At 39.5% G+C, this 17,778-nt stretch overlaps 1 protein-coding gene across 7 annotated transcripts; it reads right to left on the bottom strand.

Annotated features, from left to right (window-relative positions):
- Window positions 1-907: 907 nt before the first annotated feature.
- On the bottom strand, window positions 908-17,734 carry LOC147000821 (uncharacterized). 7 transcript variants are annotated; one of them, XR_015045536.1, is made up of 6 exons: window positions 17,365-17,734; window positions 16,214-16,296; window positions 7,555-7,592; window positions 5,536-5,679; window positions 5,194-5,374; window positions 908-1,184 (listed from the first exon to the last, which is right to left on the bottom strand). XR_015045536.1 is itself a non-coding variant. In XM_085831490.1 (6 exons), exons 1-6 carry the CDS (start codon window positions 17,679-17,681, stop codon window positions 948-950), a joined length of 819 nt encoding a protein of 272 aa, XP_085687616.1. In that variant the 5' UTR covers window positions 17,682-17,734; the 3' UTR covers window positions 908-947. The 7 variants fall into 7 exon arrangements, 6 of the variants coding, with proteins under 6 accessions (XP_085687616.1, XP_085687619.1, XP_085687618.1 ...); XM_085831490.1 differs by having other exon boundaries at window positions 17,546-17,734; XM_085831493.1 differs by having other exon boundaries at window positions 908-1,983; window positions 5,512-5,679; window positions 17,546-17,734.
- Window positions 17,735-17,778: the final 44 nt, after the last annotated feature.

Here is a 17,778-nt window from a genome sequence, read left to right on the forward strand (position 1 = left end):
ACTCCCCTTTTGTGTAACATTTTATGTATGAGGTAATTTTTTTCTTTCATATAGATTTTTTTTGTTTTGGTCTAAAATTCTAGAAAAATCTGAAAGCAATAATAAAGTTTTGGTGTAGCCCTTTTCTGCTTCAAAAAAAAAAAAAAAAGAAAGAAAAGAACACATGCTCTACTATGTTCATAGCAACCTTATTTATAATAGCCAGGAGCTAGAAAGAACCCAGATGTCCCTCAACAGAAGAATGGATACAGAAAATGTGGTACATTTACACAATGGAGTACTACTCACCTATTAAAAACAATGGATTTATGAAATTCTTCGAAAAATGGATGTATCTGGAGGATATCATCTTTAGAGAGGTAACCCAATCACAAAAGAAGTCATTAGATATGCACTCACTGATAAGTGGATATTAGCCAAGAAACATAGAACACCCAAGATACAATTTGCAAAACACAAGAAAATCAAGAAGAGGGAAGACCAATGGGTGGATACTTAATTCCTCCTTAGAATAGGCAACAAAATACCATGAAAGGAGTTACAGAGACAAAGTTTGGAACTAATATGAAAGGATGGACTATCCAGAGACTACCCCACGTGGGGATCCATCCCATAATCAGCCACCAAACCCAGACACTATTGCATATGACAGAAAGATTTTGCTGAAGGGACCCTGTTATAGCTGTCTCATATGAGGCTATGCCAGTGCCAGGCAAATACAAAAGTGGATGCTCATAGTCATCTATAAGATGGAACACAGGCCCACAATGGAGAAGCTAGAGAAAGCACCCAAGTGTTGCGGCCCGCCCGCGGTCCACAACACGAACGGTTCAACTGAAAATGGCAGTTCAGGCTGAAAAGAGAGGAAACTAGTCGGGGCGGAAGAAACAATGGAGTCAAGACAACATTCTGATCAAGACTCAATTTAATATTTCCAGACACTCAGTTTATAAAGGAAGGGGGAGGGAACCCAATTTCCCGCCAAGTAACTCAGGGTCCAGTAGCAGGACGAACACGTGTGTGACTCCAGGCAGCAGAGGCAGGTTCCAGCAGTGGGTGTGGCAGGACGAATGAGCCAGTAGCTCCACCCTTGAGCAGGCAGGTTCCAGGCTGGGGGGAAGGGAGGCCACATTTCCTCCCATTAGATAACAAAACAAAAATAAAATAAAAAAAAAGGGGGTGGCCTGTGGCAGAAAAATTATCTATGTTCAATAGTTCTGCCTGAGTTCCTAGGGCTAAAGAAAAAAAACTGTATCTGGCTGAGACTGTCTTAAAAGCACTGACTGAATAGCAGCACTGGGCTGTAGGCTGACTTTATAATGCTAATTAGTGCTGAATAGGTAGCTACCTGTTTGCATTTTAAGTAGGGCGTTGGAACCCTGGCTGAGTTTAGCTAAACAATTTTAGAATAACACTGAACTGATAATTATCCACAATTTTGGGTGAAAGGCAGGGGGCCAGGGAGAAGGGGTTAAGACTGGCTGGCTCCTAGTACAAGGCCAATTGGCTTTTTTATTTTTTTGGGTGGGAGGCAGTGAAGGGCCTGCTCTTACGACAGCAAGGTCTCCAATCTCTCTCCCCCCTATTAATTAAGTTTAAATAGGCAATGCTTAACAGAGGTGATCAAATGATTTTCTCATCCGTAGATGAGTGGGCCTTTAACCTTGACTTGGGTGGACATTAGCCTGATTCCTCCCGTGAGCATTGTAACGACTCACATCTGTGGCTCTTGGTATCTTTTGGGGAGGGGAGGCAGAGCCTTAAGTATTTTTGGTTTTTAGCTGGAATCGGATACCAACCTCCGTCAAATCAGGTGTGTCGCACAGGGAACTCAGAAACGGTCAAACTGGACCTTCCCTCCGCAGTAATCTCCTGCGCCGAGCGGTACCCATACCGTATTCATATGATTATGAATCAGTATCGCAATTCTGAGTTATTGCGAGGTCTCTATATGAGACTTGTCAACCTCAGATTTAGCAAGGCCTAGACAAGAATTATGTCAGTATTAACACCATTAATTTTGGTTAAAATAGGAGCTGAAAGTCTTTCCTCTTCATCTCTGTTATTCCCAGTAGCCTGAGGAACTAAGGACACCTTGCAGTAACAGCAAGGGTGAAAAGCCAGAGGCTAGCTAAGGGACTAAGCCTATATCTATCAAAATAAGAACTAATCTTTGTAAATATATATGAAATTTCTACTTCCCTAGCTCTCCTGGTAAATCTAAATCTTATCTTAGACTGAAAAGCCACATGCTGGGATGTCCCTGGAAGGGAGATTAGCAGAACCACCTGTTTGCTCTTAGGGGCGGGGCGGAGAACCGGAGAATGTAGATTGACCTGCTTGAGAGAAGGAAGAATACTAAACAATGAGAGTGTAGCAATGTAAATTTTCTGTTTGGAGAAGTCAAGGTACTTTATTTAGATGCAAATTGTAAAGCTAAAGTTAATCTCCGGCCTCTTGTAGGGGAATTGGCTCAGAGGAAACAGTGTTTTTTGAGAGCTTCCACTCCCAGCTCAAGAGGAATTTTAGTCTTTAGAATGATACTTAGGAGGAGAGACAGAATCTGTGTTTACCTGACAAATTAATCTCTCTGGTAGCCACCGTGCTTCATCTTCATCTCGTGAAAAAACACAAACCGAGCCTCTTCCCCAGATTAGAACTGGATCTGGACCCTTCCATTTATTAGTCAGGGCGTCCTTCCATTTTACCAATGCATAAGAATTAGAAGTAACCGGGTGCCAGTGGCGTTCCGCTGCAGACTGACCTTTAATGTCAGTTTGCAAAAAGTTTAGGACAAATAAGGTAAAGGCAAGATGAGCCTTTGGTGACTTTGGGGGATATGCTCTGAATTAACTTTGCTAGGTAATTTAGAATATAGGAATCTCTAATAATTGAACTGAATATTAGACCCGTCTAAGATTGAGTTAGAATGGCTGGTCACACTTAAGAAGAGTGAAAAATCATTATGACTCTATTAAATGACTAATTTTACTAAGTCTGAATATACAGTCTCTGATGTACTATTGCCATAAAGTTAAAAGGCTAGAAGCTAGTCCAAACTGGAAAAATGACAAGCAAGGATGGATCTAAAACATGAATTTAATCCTTTAGTCCTTTTAATCAGGACACTGAGTTAACTTACCTGTCAGCTCAGCACACGAATTACCAATATGCTTCTGTAGAGTTCTGTGGAGAGAACCTGTCTTTCCCTTTCCTAATAAGGTAGCTGTTTTAGGATCAATCTATAAGCCAATAAGTAGATCCTTTTAAGATACTAAAAAGCATTTATTAAATTTGACATTTTAATCTCAAATTTTGAAAATAAAGGTATGTTTTAAATAGTGTGCATGGAAATGCACTAAATAGTATATATGGGGATACAATTTCTCTCTTTTGTCTTTTAAGAGGTTAAAGTTTAAAATTTTACAATATCTAACCTTTTGAATTAATAACTTGTTGGACAAAACATTTTAAATATTTGGCTGTAAAGGGGCAGTGACTAATTGCACTTTCAATCATTTTTCTTAAGGAACGGTTGTAACTAGAAGGCTAGAAAAGTTATTAAGAGTCACACGTGCATAATTTATTTATTTATTAACTAAAAATATGTATAAACAATTGTAAATTTGAGAATTAATAGTATCTGAGGGACGAACAATTTTAAGTAATTATGAGCTCAGAGATATAGCATTGACTATTAATATATAAATTAAGGTTTGATTGTTCAGCATTTTAAAACACCATCTACAGCACACAACCAGATTATTTGTGCTGGAATAGGGGCAACTGTGTCTTAAGACTCTGCTCCACAGCAGCTAGTTGGGCCCACGTGGGCTAACGATCGGCTGGGAGGATGAGAAAAATGACTTTACAATAATGTTTTTTCTGGCCAAAGAATTGTCTTCGGCACAACTAATTTTTAATTACCAATTAACAACAATTATAAAAGCTTTCTTTATTTTTTGTAAAACCCCTTGCAGCAAACCAAAACACCAAATAACAAAAGGATACTGTCTCTGAATCTTTTGGTTGAGAGCAAGGATTTAAGGTAAACTTCCCTTGAGAAGCATTAGTTAATAAAATACTTTCCACTTAGGAAACAATATATACTGAAAGATTAAAACTTTTGGCTTCTTGTAAAGAAGCAGAAACAATAAACATTTTTCTTACATAATGTAAAGCTATATTAGCCATACGTAGAGGCAAAATTTTCTAGTGATTACCAGTTTACTAGAAGCAAAAATCTTTGAATTTAAGCATTATTTTAAACATCTGAATAGATCTGTAACACTGTTAAAAAGAAATTTTCTTGAACACAGGGAAAAACTTTTTTTTTTGGCATTGTTTGCAAAACAAAAGAAAAGGCCACAAGCCGCTCTGGGACTGCCCAGAGCCCTGTATTGACTCAAAGGTAAAATACTTTTTAATCTGAGCATTAATCTTAAATTTGCAATCAAACTGCAAGCTGCAGTCAATGGAACAATGGCAGTTTTAACCATAATTTTTAAGTTTTTGTGCAAGGTTAAGATAATATCTACAACTTTGGGAAAGCAAAACCTATGTTTAAAACAATTTATCACTGTTAAAATCAATATTAGAAGCATTACTATTATATTACGAAGTTTGGATATCAATTAATACCTATGAATACCTATTAAAGCAAGCTTTAACGCTTTAATAAAGAGGCATTGCTTTATATCTTATCTTAAATTTTACTATTTAGGATAGGAACCACATTAATCATTATTTAAACTAGAAATATCTTAAGAGACTCAGCCTCTGAAGCTTAATCTCAAACTTTAACTTGCTTCAGGGCCTCACCAACTTTCTCCCAGGTTCCACAATCTATCGTTTCTTCTTCTTTGAACCATGGACAACAGCTATCTATCTTATCTAAAAAATTTCTTACTAATTGTACTTCAAGCCTTACTCCTTTTTCCTTAAGCAACTCCTGAAAACTAAACACAATCGCCTGATCCATGATTTTGAACCCTTCTTTCTTCCACCTAAGCAGTTTTCTAAAAAACTGCGGCACACCGCCTGTCTCCGTATCTAGTTCCGATTTACGAACTGCTGACCCCAAGCAGAACCAGTGTTGGGTCAGCACTGCTTCAAACTTGTTCGTATCCTACCGCATCCTCAGCAACACTTTACAAAACTGAAATTTTTTTAGGCTAGCGCTAGCATGTGTACCTGTCCGTTGCTCCGATGCTCCTCCAATACGAAGATCCTTTCCTTTCTTGTGGAGCTCCACACAGCAGTCGTTTCTCTTAGCGTCCCTCTGCCATTCTTCAGGTCCCAGTTCTGGCGCCAACTGTTGCGGCCCGCCCGCGGTCCACAACACGAACGGTTCAACTGAAAATGGCAGTTCAGGCTGAAAAGAGAGGAAACTAGTCGGGGCGGAAGAAACAATGGAGTCAAGACAACATTCTGATCAAGACTCAATTTAATATTTCCAGACACTCAGTTTATAAAGGAAGGGGGAGGGAACCCAATTTCCCGCCAAGTAACTCAGGGTCCAGTAGCAGGACGAACACGTGTGTGACTCCAGGCAGCAGAGGCAGGTTCCAGCAGTGGGCGTGGCAGGACGAATGAGTCGGTAGCTCCACCCTTGAGCAGGCAGGTTCCAGGCTGGGGGGAAGGGAGGCCACACCCAAGGAGATGAAGGGATCTGCAACCCTATAGATGGAACAACAATATGAACTAACCAGTACCCCCAGACCGCATATCTCTAGCTGCATATGTAGCAGAAGATGACCTAGTCAGCCATCACTGGGAAGAGGCCCCTTGGTATTGCAAACTTTATATGCCCCAGTACAGGGGAGTGCCAGGGCCAAGAAGTGGGAGAGGGTGGGTAGGGAAGCAGGGTCAGGGGAGGGTATAGGGAACTTTCGGGATAGCATTCGAAATGTATATAAAGAAAATATCTTTTAAAAAACTCACCTATCCATGATCTATCAAATTAAAATTATAATTCTTTATTGCAGGAAGCAGGTGTGGCCGCAGGCCCCGTGAAACCCACTTGTTTACTGCCTTGCCCGATCTTGCTCAGTGAGGCTGCATGCATGGGCTGCCTGCCAGGCTGGACTGTTCCTCGTGATAGGGACCTCTCAGCCTATCTGTGAATGACCTAAGCTAGTGCCTAGAGCGTGTGTGAATTCTGATTGGATGAGGTGGGGTGGAGCTAGAAGGAGGTGAGTTGGCCCAAGTAGTGAGTTGTTTTTTAGCCCTTGCCCTAGAATAAGAGTAGTTTTAGCCCTTGCTGTGAGTAGAAGTAGAGTAAGAGAAGCTGTTGTAATAGGAGTAGTTTAGCCCTTGCCCTAAGAAGAAGCTGCTGGGGAAGAGAACTGTAAAAGAAAAAGCCCGAAGTAAAGTTGCTGCGTAAACCCAACTTGGTGTCTGTGTCGTCCGTGTTGCCGCCGCTGGCTCAGCGGACCAAAGACACTTTATAAAGTTAAAAAAAAGTTTTAAGTTTACTTTTCACAACTTACATTATTTAAAATTTAAATCGGTAAATCCACATGAAGTCTACACAACCATTCTAATCTAATTTAAACAGAAAGCATACTTTTGAAGCCTCCATTATATTACAGTGCATGTGTGTATCCAAACTTGTTTAACCCATCTCCTCTGTTTGATCCTGACCGAGGGTGCATGAGAATGAAGAAATGACAGACAACTATCCAAAAACAAAACATAACACAAATACTAGGAGTGGGTGGGGTGTCCTTCGCTGATGGGGAGCATCTATGACACAACAACCTGGAACCTGAGATGGTTTGTTATGTCCAGCTGAAGGTGGAGGGGCTTGGCTAGTCTGTAGGGAGCAGTGTCAGGTTGCAGTTACTTGTGAGAAGGAAGCTATGGTTAATAACTTTTGCACATACTGGTCAAACACTCTTACTTGGACTAGAGAAAGGTTTTGACATCCCTTTGAGCTTCTCTACCCCTCCCCCTGCAAAATAACCCCTTTTTACATTTCCTAGTTTCTGCAGTTATTGAGGTTTTCACACTGTCCTTTGAAAATTTAGAGCTAGGATCTTAGATAAATGGGCATATGCAATGTTGGTTTTTCTGGGTCTGGGTTAGCTCATTCAATGTAATATTTCTAGTCCTATCCATTTATCTGTAAATTTCATAGTATATATGATATATACATGTATATATATGTATATATATATATATATATATATATATATATTAATCCCATAATGTATATATACCACATTTTAACTATCCATTAGTCGGTTGAAAGACATTTAAGTCATTTCCATTTCCTAGCTATTATAAATAGAACTGCAGTAAACATGGCAGAGGAAATAGTTATAGGCATATGCCAAGAGGTGGCATAGTTAGGTTCAATAGTAACTTTTTTTCTTTTTCTTTTTCTTTTATTTTTAAAGCCTTAAATGCAGAGGGAGGAAGGTAAAATGACAATAAGGATTTCTGAAAAAGTCATAAAGACTCGCAGTATTAACTCTCTACCTAAAAATACCTATAATACAAAAAATTCAGTAAATATATATATATTTAATTTAAATAAAAATTTCCCACCTGTAATGACAATGGTTCCTCCAAGAGCAAAAGAGTATCTGACAAAACAAAATAAAACAAGACAAACAAAAAACACCAGGCATCAGAAGTCTTCTTTTGAGTTGTTGGTCTAGGTTGACTCCCAAATATTATTGGCTATTGTTATTGCCCTTGGTGGCAAGGCAGAGGTCACCTGCCAGAGGTGAATGATAAATCTATATTGCTGACACAAGGCTCAGAAATCCTGCACTAGAAGTGACCTGAAAGCCTTACGCTTCAGGACTAGCTTTCATGGTACCAGAAAGTGCTGTGCAAGTGTCCAATGGAGAGAAGTGGTCAACAGCACTACCTGTGATGCCTTTGAACCACAACACGGCTCAGCATAGCAAAATAACTATAAGGGTGCACTTAAAGTGACATTCATACCTTGTTAGTTACCAACAACTTTCTAACTGAACTTAAGACCTGCTCAGCATGGGGTAAACCTAGGCAGCTACCCAAGGATAGTGAAGCCATGGAGCTTGGAGGAGAACCTGCAGCTGTCACTGTAGACATATTCTTGTGCACTTGTACTATTCCAATGCTGATTTCTCTGTCCCTTATGTGGTTGTAATCCTTATTCTGAGAATCTCCCGATGGGTAAACATTGCTTCCCAACTCTTCCCTGATTGGTCAATAAAGCTAACTGATGATCCATTGGCTGAGCAGGCAAGCAAATAGGGCTGGACTTTCTTCCAGCCAGATGAGGCAGGAGAGAGTCCAGGAGACATCATGAGAAAACATCTGAAGCCCAAAGAGCCAGATCAATACTAAAATGCAAGTATCACAGGGATATTGGCTGAGAGGTAGCCAGATTAGGGGATTAAAATAAACCAGTACTACTCAGTTGTTGTAGCCTTAAAGCTTAATAAATAAATAAATAATCCAGTCTCAATTATTTGGGAGCTAGCTGGGTTAAGAGGAAAACCTACAACATTCATTTTTTTTTTTTTTAGTTTTTTTTTATTACGTATTTTCCTCAATTACATTTCCAATGCTATCCAAAAAGTCCCCCATACTATCCCCACCCCCCACTCCCCTACCCATCCATTCCCACTTTTTGGCCCTGGTGTTCCCCTGTACTGGGGCATATAAAGTTTGCATGTCCAATGGGCCTCTCTTTCTAGTGATGGCCGACTAGGCCATCTTTTGATACATATGCAGCTAGAGTCAAGAGCTCCAGGGTACTGGTCAGTTCATAATATTGTTGCACCTACAGGGTTGCAGATCTCTTTAGCTCCTTGGATACTTTCTCTAGCTCCTCCATTGGGGGTCCTGTGATCCATCCAATAGCTGACTGTGAGCATCCACTTATGTGTTTGCTAGGCCCCGGCCTAGTCTCACAAGAGACAGCTATATCAAGGTCCTTTCAGCAAACGCTTGCTAGTTACAACATTCATTTTAAAACAACACTAACATGCTACTTTACTAAATCAACATAATCATTAATTATATCCTAAATATCTAAACTATGTCCACGGATAAGTATAGTCCTCATCCTTCATCAAGAAAGCTTCTCTTTGCCACAGACAGGTGTCACTACACCCAGTTCCAACTGATGTATTTACAACACATGAGGCTCTGGGGTCACTGTGGAACTCAGGATGGAAAGACTGTAAGAGCCAGAGCGGGGGGGGGGGGGGGGAGACACTGGAGAGATGGCTCAGTGGTTAAGAGCAATGACTGCTCTTTCAGCAGTACTGAGTTCAATTTTCAGCAACCACATGGTGGCTTACAACCACTGGTAATGATATCTTATGCCCTCTTCTGGTGTGTCTGAAGACAGCTATAATGTACTCATATAAATAATATATAAATACAACTTTAAAAAGAGCCAGAGATGGATGCTATAAGATTGTATCCTAGGAATGTCAGAAGTTACACTCGTAAAGTCTCACCAGCACGACTGCCTAACCATGAGCTAAGCAGGATGACACCAACAGCCATAATAAAGTGGATGTGGGAGAGCTCACAAGGCCCCATCCTACACAAAGAACTACAGGTGAATGAGGAGTGCGAAGAGTGACAGAAATGGTCTTCCCAAGTGGTCAGACCTGAAAGCATATACACACAAGTCATCAAGCAGACTGAGCAGGTTGTATGTCTGTGTTTAGAAATGTGCATGCACATATACACACAACAACAACAGTTAAAACAGAGGCTGCAAATTTGGAAGACAGCAATATGAGAGGCTTTGGAAGGAGGAAAGGGAAGGGAAAAAGGATTTGACTATACTATAATCTCAAAATATAAAAGAAATAATGAAAAAGAGCCAGGCAGAAATAGCATATGCCTTTAATTCCAGCACTCAGGAGACAGAGGCAGGCAGATCTCTGAATTTGACCGAGCTTGGTCTAAAAGAGTGAGTTCTAGGACAACAGGGCTACACAGAAAAACTCTGTGTAAACCAAACCAAACCAAACCAAACCAAACAAACAAAACAAAAAGAGAGGAAGAAAGGAAGGAAGGAAGGAAGGAAGGAAGGAAGGAAGGAAGGAAGGAAGGAAGAAAAGAAGGAAAGAAGGGAAAAAGAAAAATATGAGTGTTTTGCCTTTATATATGTGTGTGCAATTATATATATATAAATATATATATATATATATATTACACATACATATATACATATACATGTACTGTATGTATATATGTGTGCACTGTGTGAATACCTGGTGTCTTAGTTAGGTGTTTTCATTGCTGTGAAGAGACACCATGTCCATGGCAACTTCTATAGGAAAACATTTAACTGGGGTTGGCCTTCAGTCTCAGAGGTTTAGTCCATTGTTATCCTGGTAGGAAGTATGCTGGTAGACTTGGTGCTGGAGGACACAAGAGTTCTACATCTTGGTCCGCAGGCAGCAGAAGGAGACTGTGTTACACTGTATACTATACTAGGTGTAGCTTGAGCCCAAAGACCTCAAAACCCATCTCCCAGAGTAACACACTTCTTCCAAAAAGGCCACACCTACTCCAACAAGGCCATAATTCATAAAAGTGTCATTCCCTATGGGCCAAGCATTCAAACACATAAATTTATGGTGACCATACCTATTGAGAGTATCATCTGCTGCTTGTGGATGCCTGAAGAGTACATTGGATCTCCTAGAACTGGCAGTACTGATGCTTGTGAGGTAACATGTGGATGCTAGGAACTGAATTCCAGTTCTCATTGTAAAAAACGTATATACAATGTATATATAATGTGTATATTATATATATACATATATAACACACATATATGTGTGTGTATGTATGTATGTATTTTGTCTGCATATTTGTATATGTACCCAGTGAGAACCTATAGTTAGGGCTTTTGCAATATATACATGATATTTGTACCCTGTATCTTGTTTTGTGCTTTTTTTTTATCACAAAGTTTAGCATTTACTTTGGAAAGGTCTAAAAAAAACTGTGGTCCTACTTATTGCTAAAGGAAGGGGGTATTTATAAGTTAAGAGACTTTTGGTGTTCAGCAAATTTAAAAGAGTGCTGATGTCAAGCCTTAAATAGTTGAAATTTAACCAGAGATGACTAACTCAGCTCAGCAGAGCCAAAGGAGGTGCAGCATGGTTTTCAGGGACCACGAGAAAAGATGGCATGGGAGAGATAATGGAAATGAAGATGCTGTCTGCAGATTTTTTATATTTAGAAGTTCATATAAACTCTGCACTGAATAACAATCATGAAGTTTCTATATTGGCCCATACCACTAAGTAAGGAAAGAATAAAATAAAGTAAAAGAGAAAAAGACTAACTAGTGGTTATAAACACCTTGCATTGACTCTTAATGACATTTATGGGGAGTAAACAGATAAAACATAGGTGCAATCAAAGAATCTAAAGAATATTTCACTCAAGTATCTATTTTAACAAGGAACTATTCTTTGATTCAAATGCTAATTAAAGGTGACTGTTATATTCTGAGCGGGTTCTCCTGTGTAAAGTCCATTGGTAGAAAAGGCATTGTCTGATCATGTTCATTATCTTACATCTTTTGTAAGGCTACTATGATGAGAATAGTGGAACTAAAAGCTAACTACATATGTAGAAATAACCTATAGACCTACAGCTTTTCCTTTGTCATTGGGCTACATTGCCAGCCATATCTTTAAGGAGCTTGGAAGGAAGGCAATTTTTAAGGAAAATAACCTTTCTAAGTCAAAGGTTTATATTTTTCAAAAGTTACTCTCTGAAAAACCATTTATATGATTTTAGGTTTTATTGGGTTTTAAACTGCTGATGAAGGCAGGTGGTGTAACCCTGATGTATTGTTATCTCTATCTCAGCCATTAAACTGTTTCCTTGTGAACTTTTCCTCTTCGTCAATCAATAGACATATCTCTCTTTTCTGCCCTTTACATCTGACCCTTACAGCGATTGCTATGGAGACCACCCTCTCTCATCTCAACTTATAGCTTATATTTAACAATCTGTTAGTTTCTCAGAATACTACACAACTCTGTACTCTCTCAAGTGGCATTATATCTCCTTGTCATCTAGATAGTTAGGGATATTTTCTGTCTAGTGGTCGACTGAACTGAGAGGACCATAAAAATGATGTCCTGTTAGGACAGCAGGCCCAGTCTCATCTCAGATCACCAATTTCAGTGGTGTGTTTTATCTTCTGTTCTCTGAAGCCATCGTTGACTGCTGATCTAGCCTACATTCATGCCTAGTTTTACTTCATAGTACTTACCTATTTGCTTTCTAGACTTCTGCTAAACTCAGTCACAGGTTTACCTTAAATATATCCTTCACTTCTCTGTGTTATTTTGCTGACTTCAATCTCTCCAACAAGCAAGTTCCTCTTAATGCTTCACTTCTATCTTTACCTGTAAAAACCTATTCTAAACGATGCATTATACCAGGAGAGTGTTAACATTTTGTCATTTTTTGTTTTGTTTTGTTTTGTTTTTAATAGCTGTAGATTCACTTGTGTTTGGAAGAAATAGTAGAAAAATTTCACTACACTCATTGCCAGACAAAGAAGGATCTTGGAAAACTACATTATTATAGTTTAACAAGGAAACTGACTCGGACAATCCAGAGACATTTGGAAGATTTTTGTCAACTTTATGTGAAGTCAGTTGCGTGCATATTTGGTTTTATGAAATTTGATCAAGTAGTCATGTGTCTGTTGCCACAGTGAAACAATAATAATAACAGGAAAGCCACAGCACTTGCTGTTGTTGTATTGTTACCACACTCACATGCTTCCCTCTTCCCGCCCTCCTGTATCCCTAAGTTTGATGACCATGAAAATGGTCCCCCTTCCTCTGGTGTTTCATCACTTTAAGAACAGTAAATGAACTCGTATATAGTTTTTAGTCTTTGTATTTTTTTTCTCTTACTCAACATTCCCTTGAGATTCATTCAAGTTATAGCAAGTACTGAGTCACTTCTTTTTATTGCTAAACCCATGGCATGGAGGTTCATGATGAAATCTTTAGATGTGCTTGTGGGTACAAGCAGAACTGATTGTGGGTCTAAAGAAGCACTGCTGCCTCCAGGCAGAGTAAAGGTCTTAATTTCCACAGACTCCATCTCTTCAGCTAACTCTTTCAACAGCAGAACTTTCCACTCATGGCAAACAACAAGAAAGATATATTCCAATAGATTATGTCTAAGATCAACCAGGAGTTAAATACCATTTACTCATTCTTATATAATATCACTACATATTAGGAAATACAGTAACACCTTACATAGATCCATTAATTTAACCCTCACAACAACTCGATGAATAGATAGTGACCCTCATTCAATAAATGAACAACTTAAGGACTAGAGATTTTAGCTTGCTTTCTGGTTATCATACAGTGAAAGAGCAGAGATAGCATATGGACTCAGGTTCGTATAAATTGAATCCCCCTATCCTTGGTCCACTAGGATGATATAAAGGGTCAGTATGTTGAAATTAAGGTTCCATAGACAATTAACATCATGGCCAAGTTGTGGCTTACACACACATTTTGGGGGCCATCCTGTGGTTAAGAGGGAGGCAGGTGTTCTCGATGTAACCTCTACATGTGTCCTAAGGCCTCAACTTCCTGTTGGCTCTCCTCTATTCTTAACTTTTGCTTGGATTTCTTTAACTCTTCCAAGGTGCTAAGATTTCCCAACTCAAGACCATGCCAACTTCTGTTCAATGCCAGTCACAGATTTCATGCCTGTCAGCTCTTGGCTGACTTGTGCAAGCATATCTGGGCCCTTTCAATTTTTACTTTTGTCAGCAGATATGATATTAAATTTTGATTGTAGGGGGAATTAGAAAGGCAATACAGGAGGTAAAAGGTCTTTCTTAGTATGAGTGCACTTTCTTGGCAGACTTCTGAAAAATGGGTAGCTTGCTGGTACCAGGCTCCTACCATGGATAACCTGAGTTCTCTGGGTTATAAATTGTTATAAAAAACAACCACCAGTTTGTTCTAACAATCACTCCGGAAATTTTATACTAGTGAGCATGCTGTGAGATACTTCTCCATGAACAGATTTCTCTAAAACCCTGGAGCCTGGTTCTCAACCTGTAGGTTACAAACTCAGAGACCAAATGACCCTTTCACAGAAGTCACATGTCAGATATTTATATTAACAGCAACAAAATCACAATTATGAAGCAGCAATAAAATTTTATGGTAAACGGTCACTTTTTTGGGCAGCCCTGGGGTTGTTTGTATTTTAATGCTAATTCACTCTCCTGGGAGGGGTTGTGAAAGAGGAATGAGTCACATACTCAGGTGACTTCTTGTGAACCATCCCCTAATGAATAATGGAGCCAATCACTGGGCGAGTAGGCAGGACTTCCTGGTTAAACAGAGGAAGAGAAGAAGCAGGAGAGAGTTAGGCCTTTTGGGGGAGGGGGAACAGCCAGAGGACAAGATGTAGCTACTAGTATCTCCCAGTTTATATGGAGGATCAGACAGGATTCACCACCAGAGGATTTAGATTTAATAAGGCTTATAAGGTTAGGATTTTAGTTGTTGCTCCCAGCGATTGAGTTACCGTTGTTTATGAATTAAGTTTGTGTGGTGGGTTTTTTTTTTTTTTTTCATGTGGTGGCTTGTCTGAGTTCAAGAGCGAAAGGTACAATGGCAAAGAGTAGGTTTGCCAGATGTGCATCACAAAGGCTTTGGAGGTTTTGAAGCATAGGGCTGGCATGGTAGTGACCCACCAGCAGGAACATAGCGAACTGGGTGGTGAAGTGGAAAGATTTTGGAGCTCTGAGTTAGAGAGTCTCCACAAGATAAAAACTGGAAGGTGAGTTCCAGATAAGAACTGGAACTGAGAGTGGCTGGGTGTAGCATGGGAATTTGCCATTCTTCTTAATATTTCCTGCAACAGGTCACCATAACGTGAGTAGGTTATTAAAAGGTCACAACATTGGAAACGTTGAGAACCACTGCCTTAGAGGATTTTTCTGTTTTTCTTTAAAGTTTTACAAAATGGAGCTCCAGGACATTTTTCTGAAGTGAACCAGTGACTTACTGCCACCCAGTAAACTATGGGCATGAGCTCTCCAGAAAGATCTGAACCGTCCCACGAGTACAGCTATTTCCTCTACCTGTGAGTTTTACTCTTCAGAGCTTTCTTCTTCTTCAAGATACACTGTCATTTTAATGCTTCATAATTCCATAAGCTGAATTTTCTATGTTCGCATTACCACGAGGCTTTGCCCCATTCGCTTTTCTTAGCAAGACTTGCTATTCTACTCAGGATTCTATATCACCACTTGCCCGAGTCTGGACCTTGAGGTGGTTAGCACTATGCTGGACATCATGTGTTTTCTCTCTCTTGATTGGCTTCTGGCTGAGCAACTATTACTCTTCATTAGCCAATTTTACCATCATTTAGTTGCCACTACCATTTCTTGAGGAGCATCTTCTTCAGTATCTCACATCAAATATTACTCCTTTATTTTTCCTTCCTAGTGCCTTCCATAATTCTAAAATTTTGAATTTGCTGTGTATTGTTATTATCTCTACACTGTTTTACTAGATAAACTGTGAGAGGGCAGGGGTTATGGCAGAGGTATTTACTGTTGTAGTTGCAGTGCCAACAATCAGAATGCATAGCCAAATAAATATGTAATGGTCCTAGTATATAGAAGCCTTCTGTGGCAAGTAATTACATTCACACATACACATCACTGTTAAACATTTGGTACACTTATATGAAAAAATAAGTCTGTGCCCACCCCCAAAACAATGTTAAAAACCATTGGTATTAGTAACAGAACTGGTAGTTCAGAGACAAGCAAGATTTCTGTTTAAAAATATTTAAATTTAAAAGCTTTAAATCTTTCATAAAAATCTACATGAATTTATTTCTCCTTTGCTGGATATATAGCTACATTTTGTATGTTAGGGAAAGGGAGATAGTTCAAATGTGATCAATTTGCTTCTTTCATATTTTTGGCACATTCTAATTCATCTGAGATTTAAAATTAAATATGGCTTTTATCTTTTATTTGTTCTATTCATGTGCATTTCCTAAAGTAAAAAGAACTAACTATAACTTGGAGGGGAAATGCATTTTTTTTTTCTAGTACAAGGGTTCTGTGTTTAAATACTTCCTTGTTAATTACTAAGGTCTGGTTGTTGCCGGTGTCTCTCTGTGATGAAACCAGCTTTCTATGGGAACTTACTTTGTTAAGATCTTGAATAAACCACAGAATCATGTATTCTTTAGTTTGGAGATTAACAGTCTCATCCTTCTCATTCTCCTTATCTGAAGAAAAAAAAAAAAAAAGACTAGATTTCCAACTCTCTCTCTGAAAATGAACACAGCAAAATATCAGTTGAACAATAATTCCCAGTGTTAAGACTTTCCATCTAGAATACTGTAGTTTGATGCATCATCATGATTGTAATTTTTTTCTTTATGTGTATTTTGCCTGCATATATATGTCTGTATACAATGCCCATGGAGATCTAAAGAGCCATCAGATGCCCTGGAGCTGGAGACCTAGACAGTTGGGAGTGGCCATGTGGTTGCCAGCAATGATCTCTCCAGCTTGTGCCTGGAAATGTTATTTAGTGCAGTTTGGCATGTGAGAATATGGGTCCTTAATTTCTGTGGGATGCTTGCTTGTTTGTAAACTGGGTCTCAGTATGTACTGGCTGCTCTAGAACTGCCAGCATTCCCTCCAGCCTTAGCTTCTCAAGTGCTGGGATTACAGAGTAAGTCAACACTCTAGCATAAGAGTTTGAATTCTCTAGTTCACCTTGATTATAGAATGCAATTTTTCTGGCCTTCAGATTCTTCATTAAAAAGTATCGTGAGGATTTGTTGTTGATTATTGTTTTCTATTAAAAACCATTTTTCCAAGTACGTATGGGCATTACACAAGTACCGAAGACACAGAACACATGTTTTTTTGTTCTGTGCATTTAGAGTAAAATGACAGGAGAAAAAAACTGGTCATCATGGCCACTTGCAGAAAAGTCACTGTGGTTAGTCACTCTTAAACGATCATATTACTATTTTCATAGTTTTAGTATTTTCTACCAGGCTACAACAAAAACCTTAAAATTAAGATGAAGGGTAGAGTTATTCAAAATATATTGTGCCAAACCGGGGGAAACAAATAAACAACCAAAACAGCATTAGATTTCCGTGGCCATAGGCAAGAATTAGCATTCATGGAATGCAAAGCAATTTGACCTCTTGAGTGCTGATTAAGACTCGGAAGAACACTTAACACTTGTCAGGAAGGTCTCAAGGTGAACTAAAACAGTGAGGTCGCTGCCACGTTTAGGTCGCAAGACATTTAAGGTACTTTAAGTGTGAGCTAACCAAGATCAATCCGGAGTAAAAACAAGCTCCAGGGTGAAGATTCGGGAAAAGGGTTATGCCAGCTAGCACGCTGAGTTGTCTGCCCTCACACTAGGTCTCGCAACTTGGATGAATCTCACCGGTCCGCAGACTTCCGTTTCTGACCTCTCCCCCATTACAATTAAGTTTTATTTTAGTCCACCTCCTTCACTACAACGCCAACCGCTGCAAATCCTTTCCAGACCTTCCAATCCGCCCTCTTCCAGACAGCTGCTGCGGCTGCAACGACCCTGCACCCGCGGAGAGAGCCGATGTCCTATTTGCTCAGCTCGGGGCATGGTCGGCTTCCGATTGGTTGAAAGGAGAAGGCGGGAGAGAGGTGTGCCCTTACATCATCGACTGGCCCCTCGCTGCGCGGGATTGTGGGAGGGAGAG

This window comes from Mus caroli, unplaced genomic scaffold (genome assembly GCF_978045245.1).
Source record: "Mus caroli unplaced genomic scaffold, Mus_caroli_1 scaffold_16, whole genome shotgun sequence".
NCBI classification, from domain to species: Eukaryota; Metazoa; Chordata; class Mammalia; order Rodentia; family Muridae; genus Mus; species Mus caroli.

What these genes read in the sequence shown, in the direction of transcription:
- LOC147000821 (XM_085831490.1), bottom strand. Translation starts at nt 17,681, where the DNA reads ATGCCCCGAGCTGAGCAAATAGGACATCGGCTCTCTCCGCGGGTGCAG. An exon ending in TTATTCAAGATCTTAACAAA is followed by an intron (nt 7,593 to 16,213) that starts GTAAGTTCCCAT and finishes TTGTTTTGTCAG; the next exon opens with ATACTCTTTTGCTCTTGGAG. An exon ending in AGCATCGGAGCAACGGACAG is followed by an intron (nt 1,185 to 5,193) that starts GTACACATGCTA and finishes TTTCTGCCACAG; the next exon opens with GCCACCCCCTTTTTTTTTAT.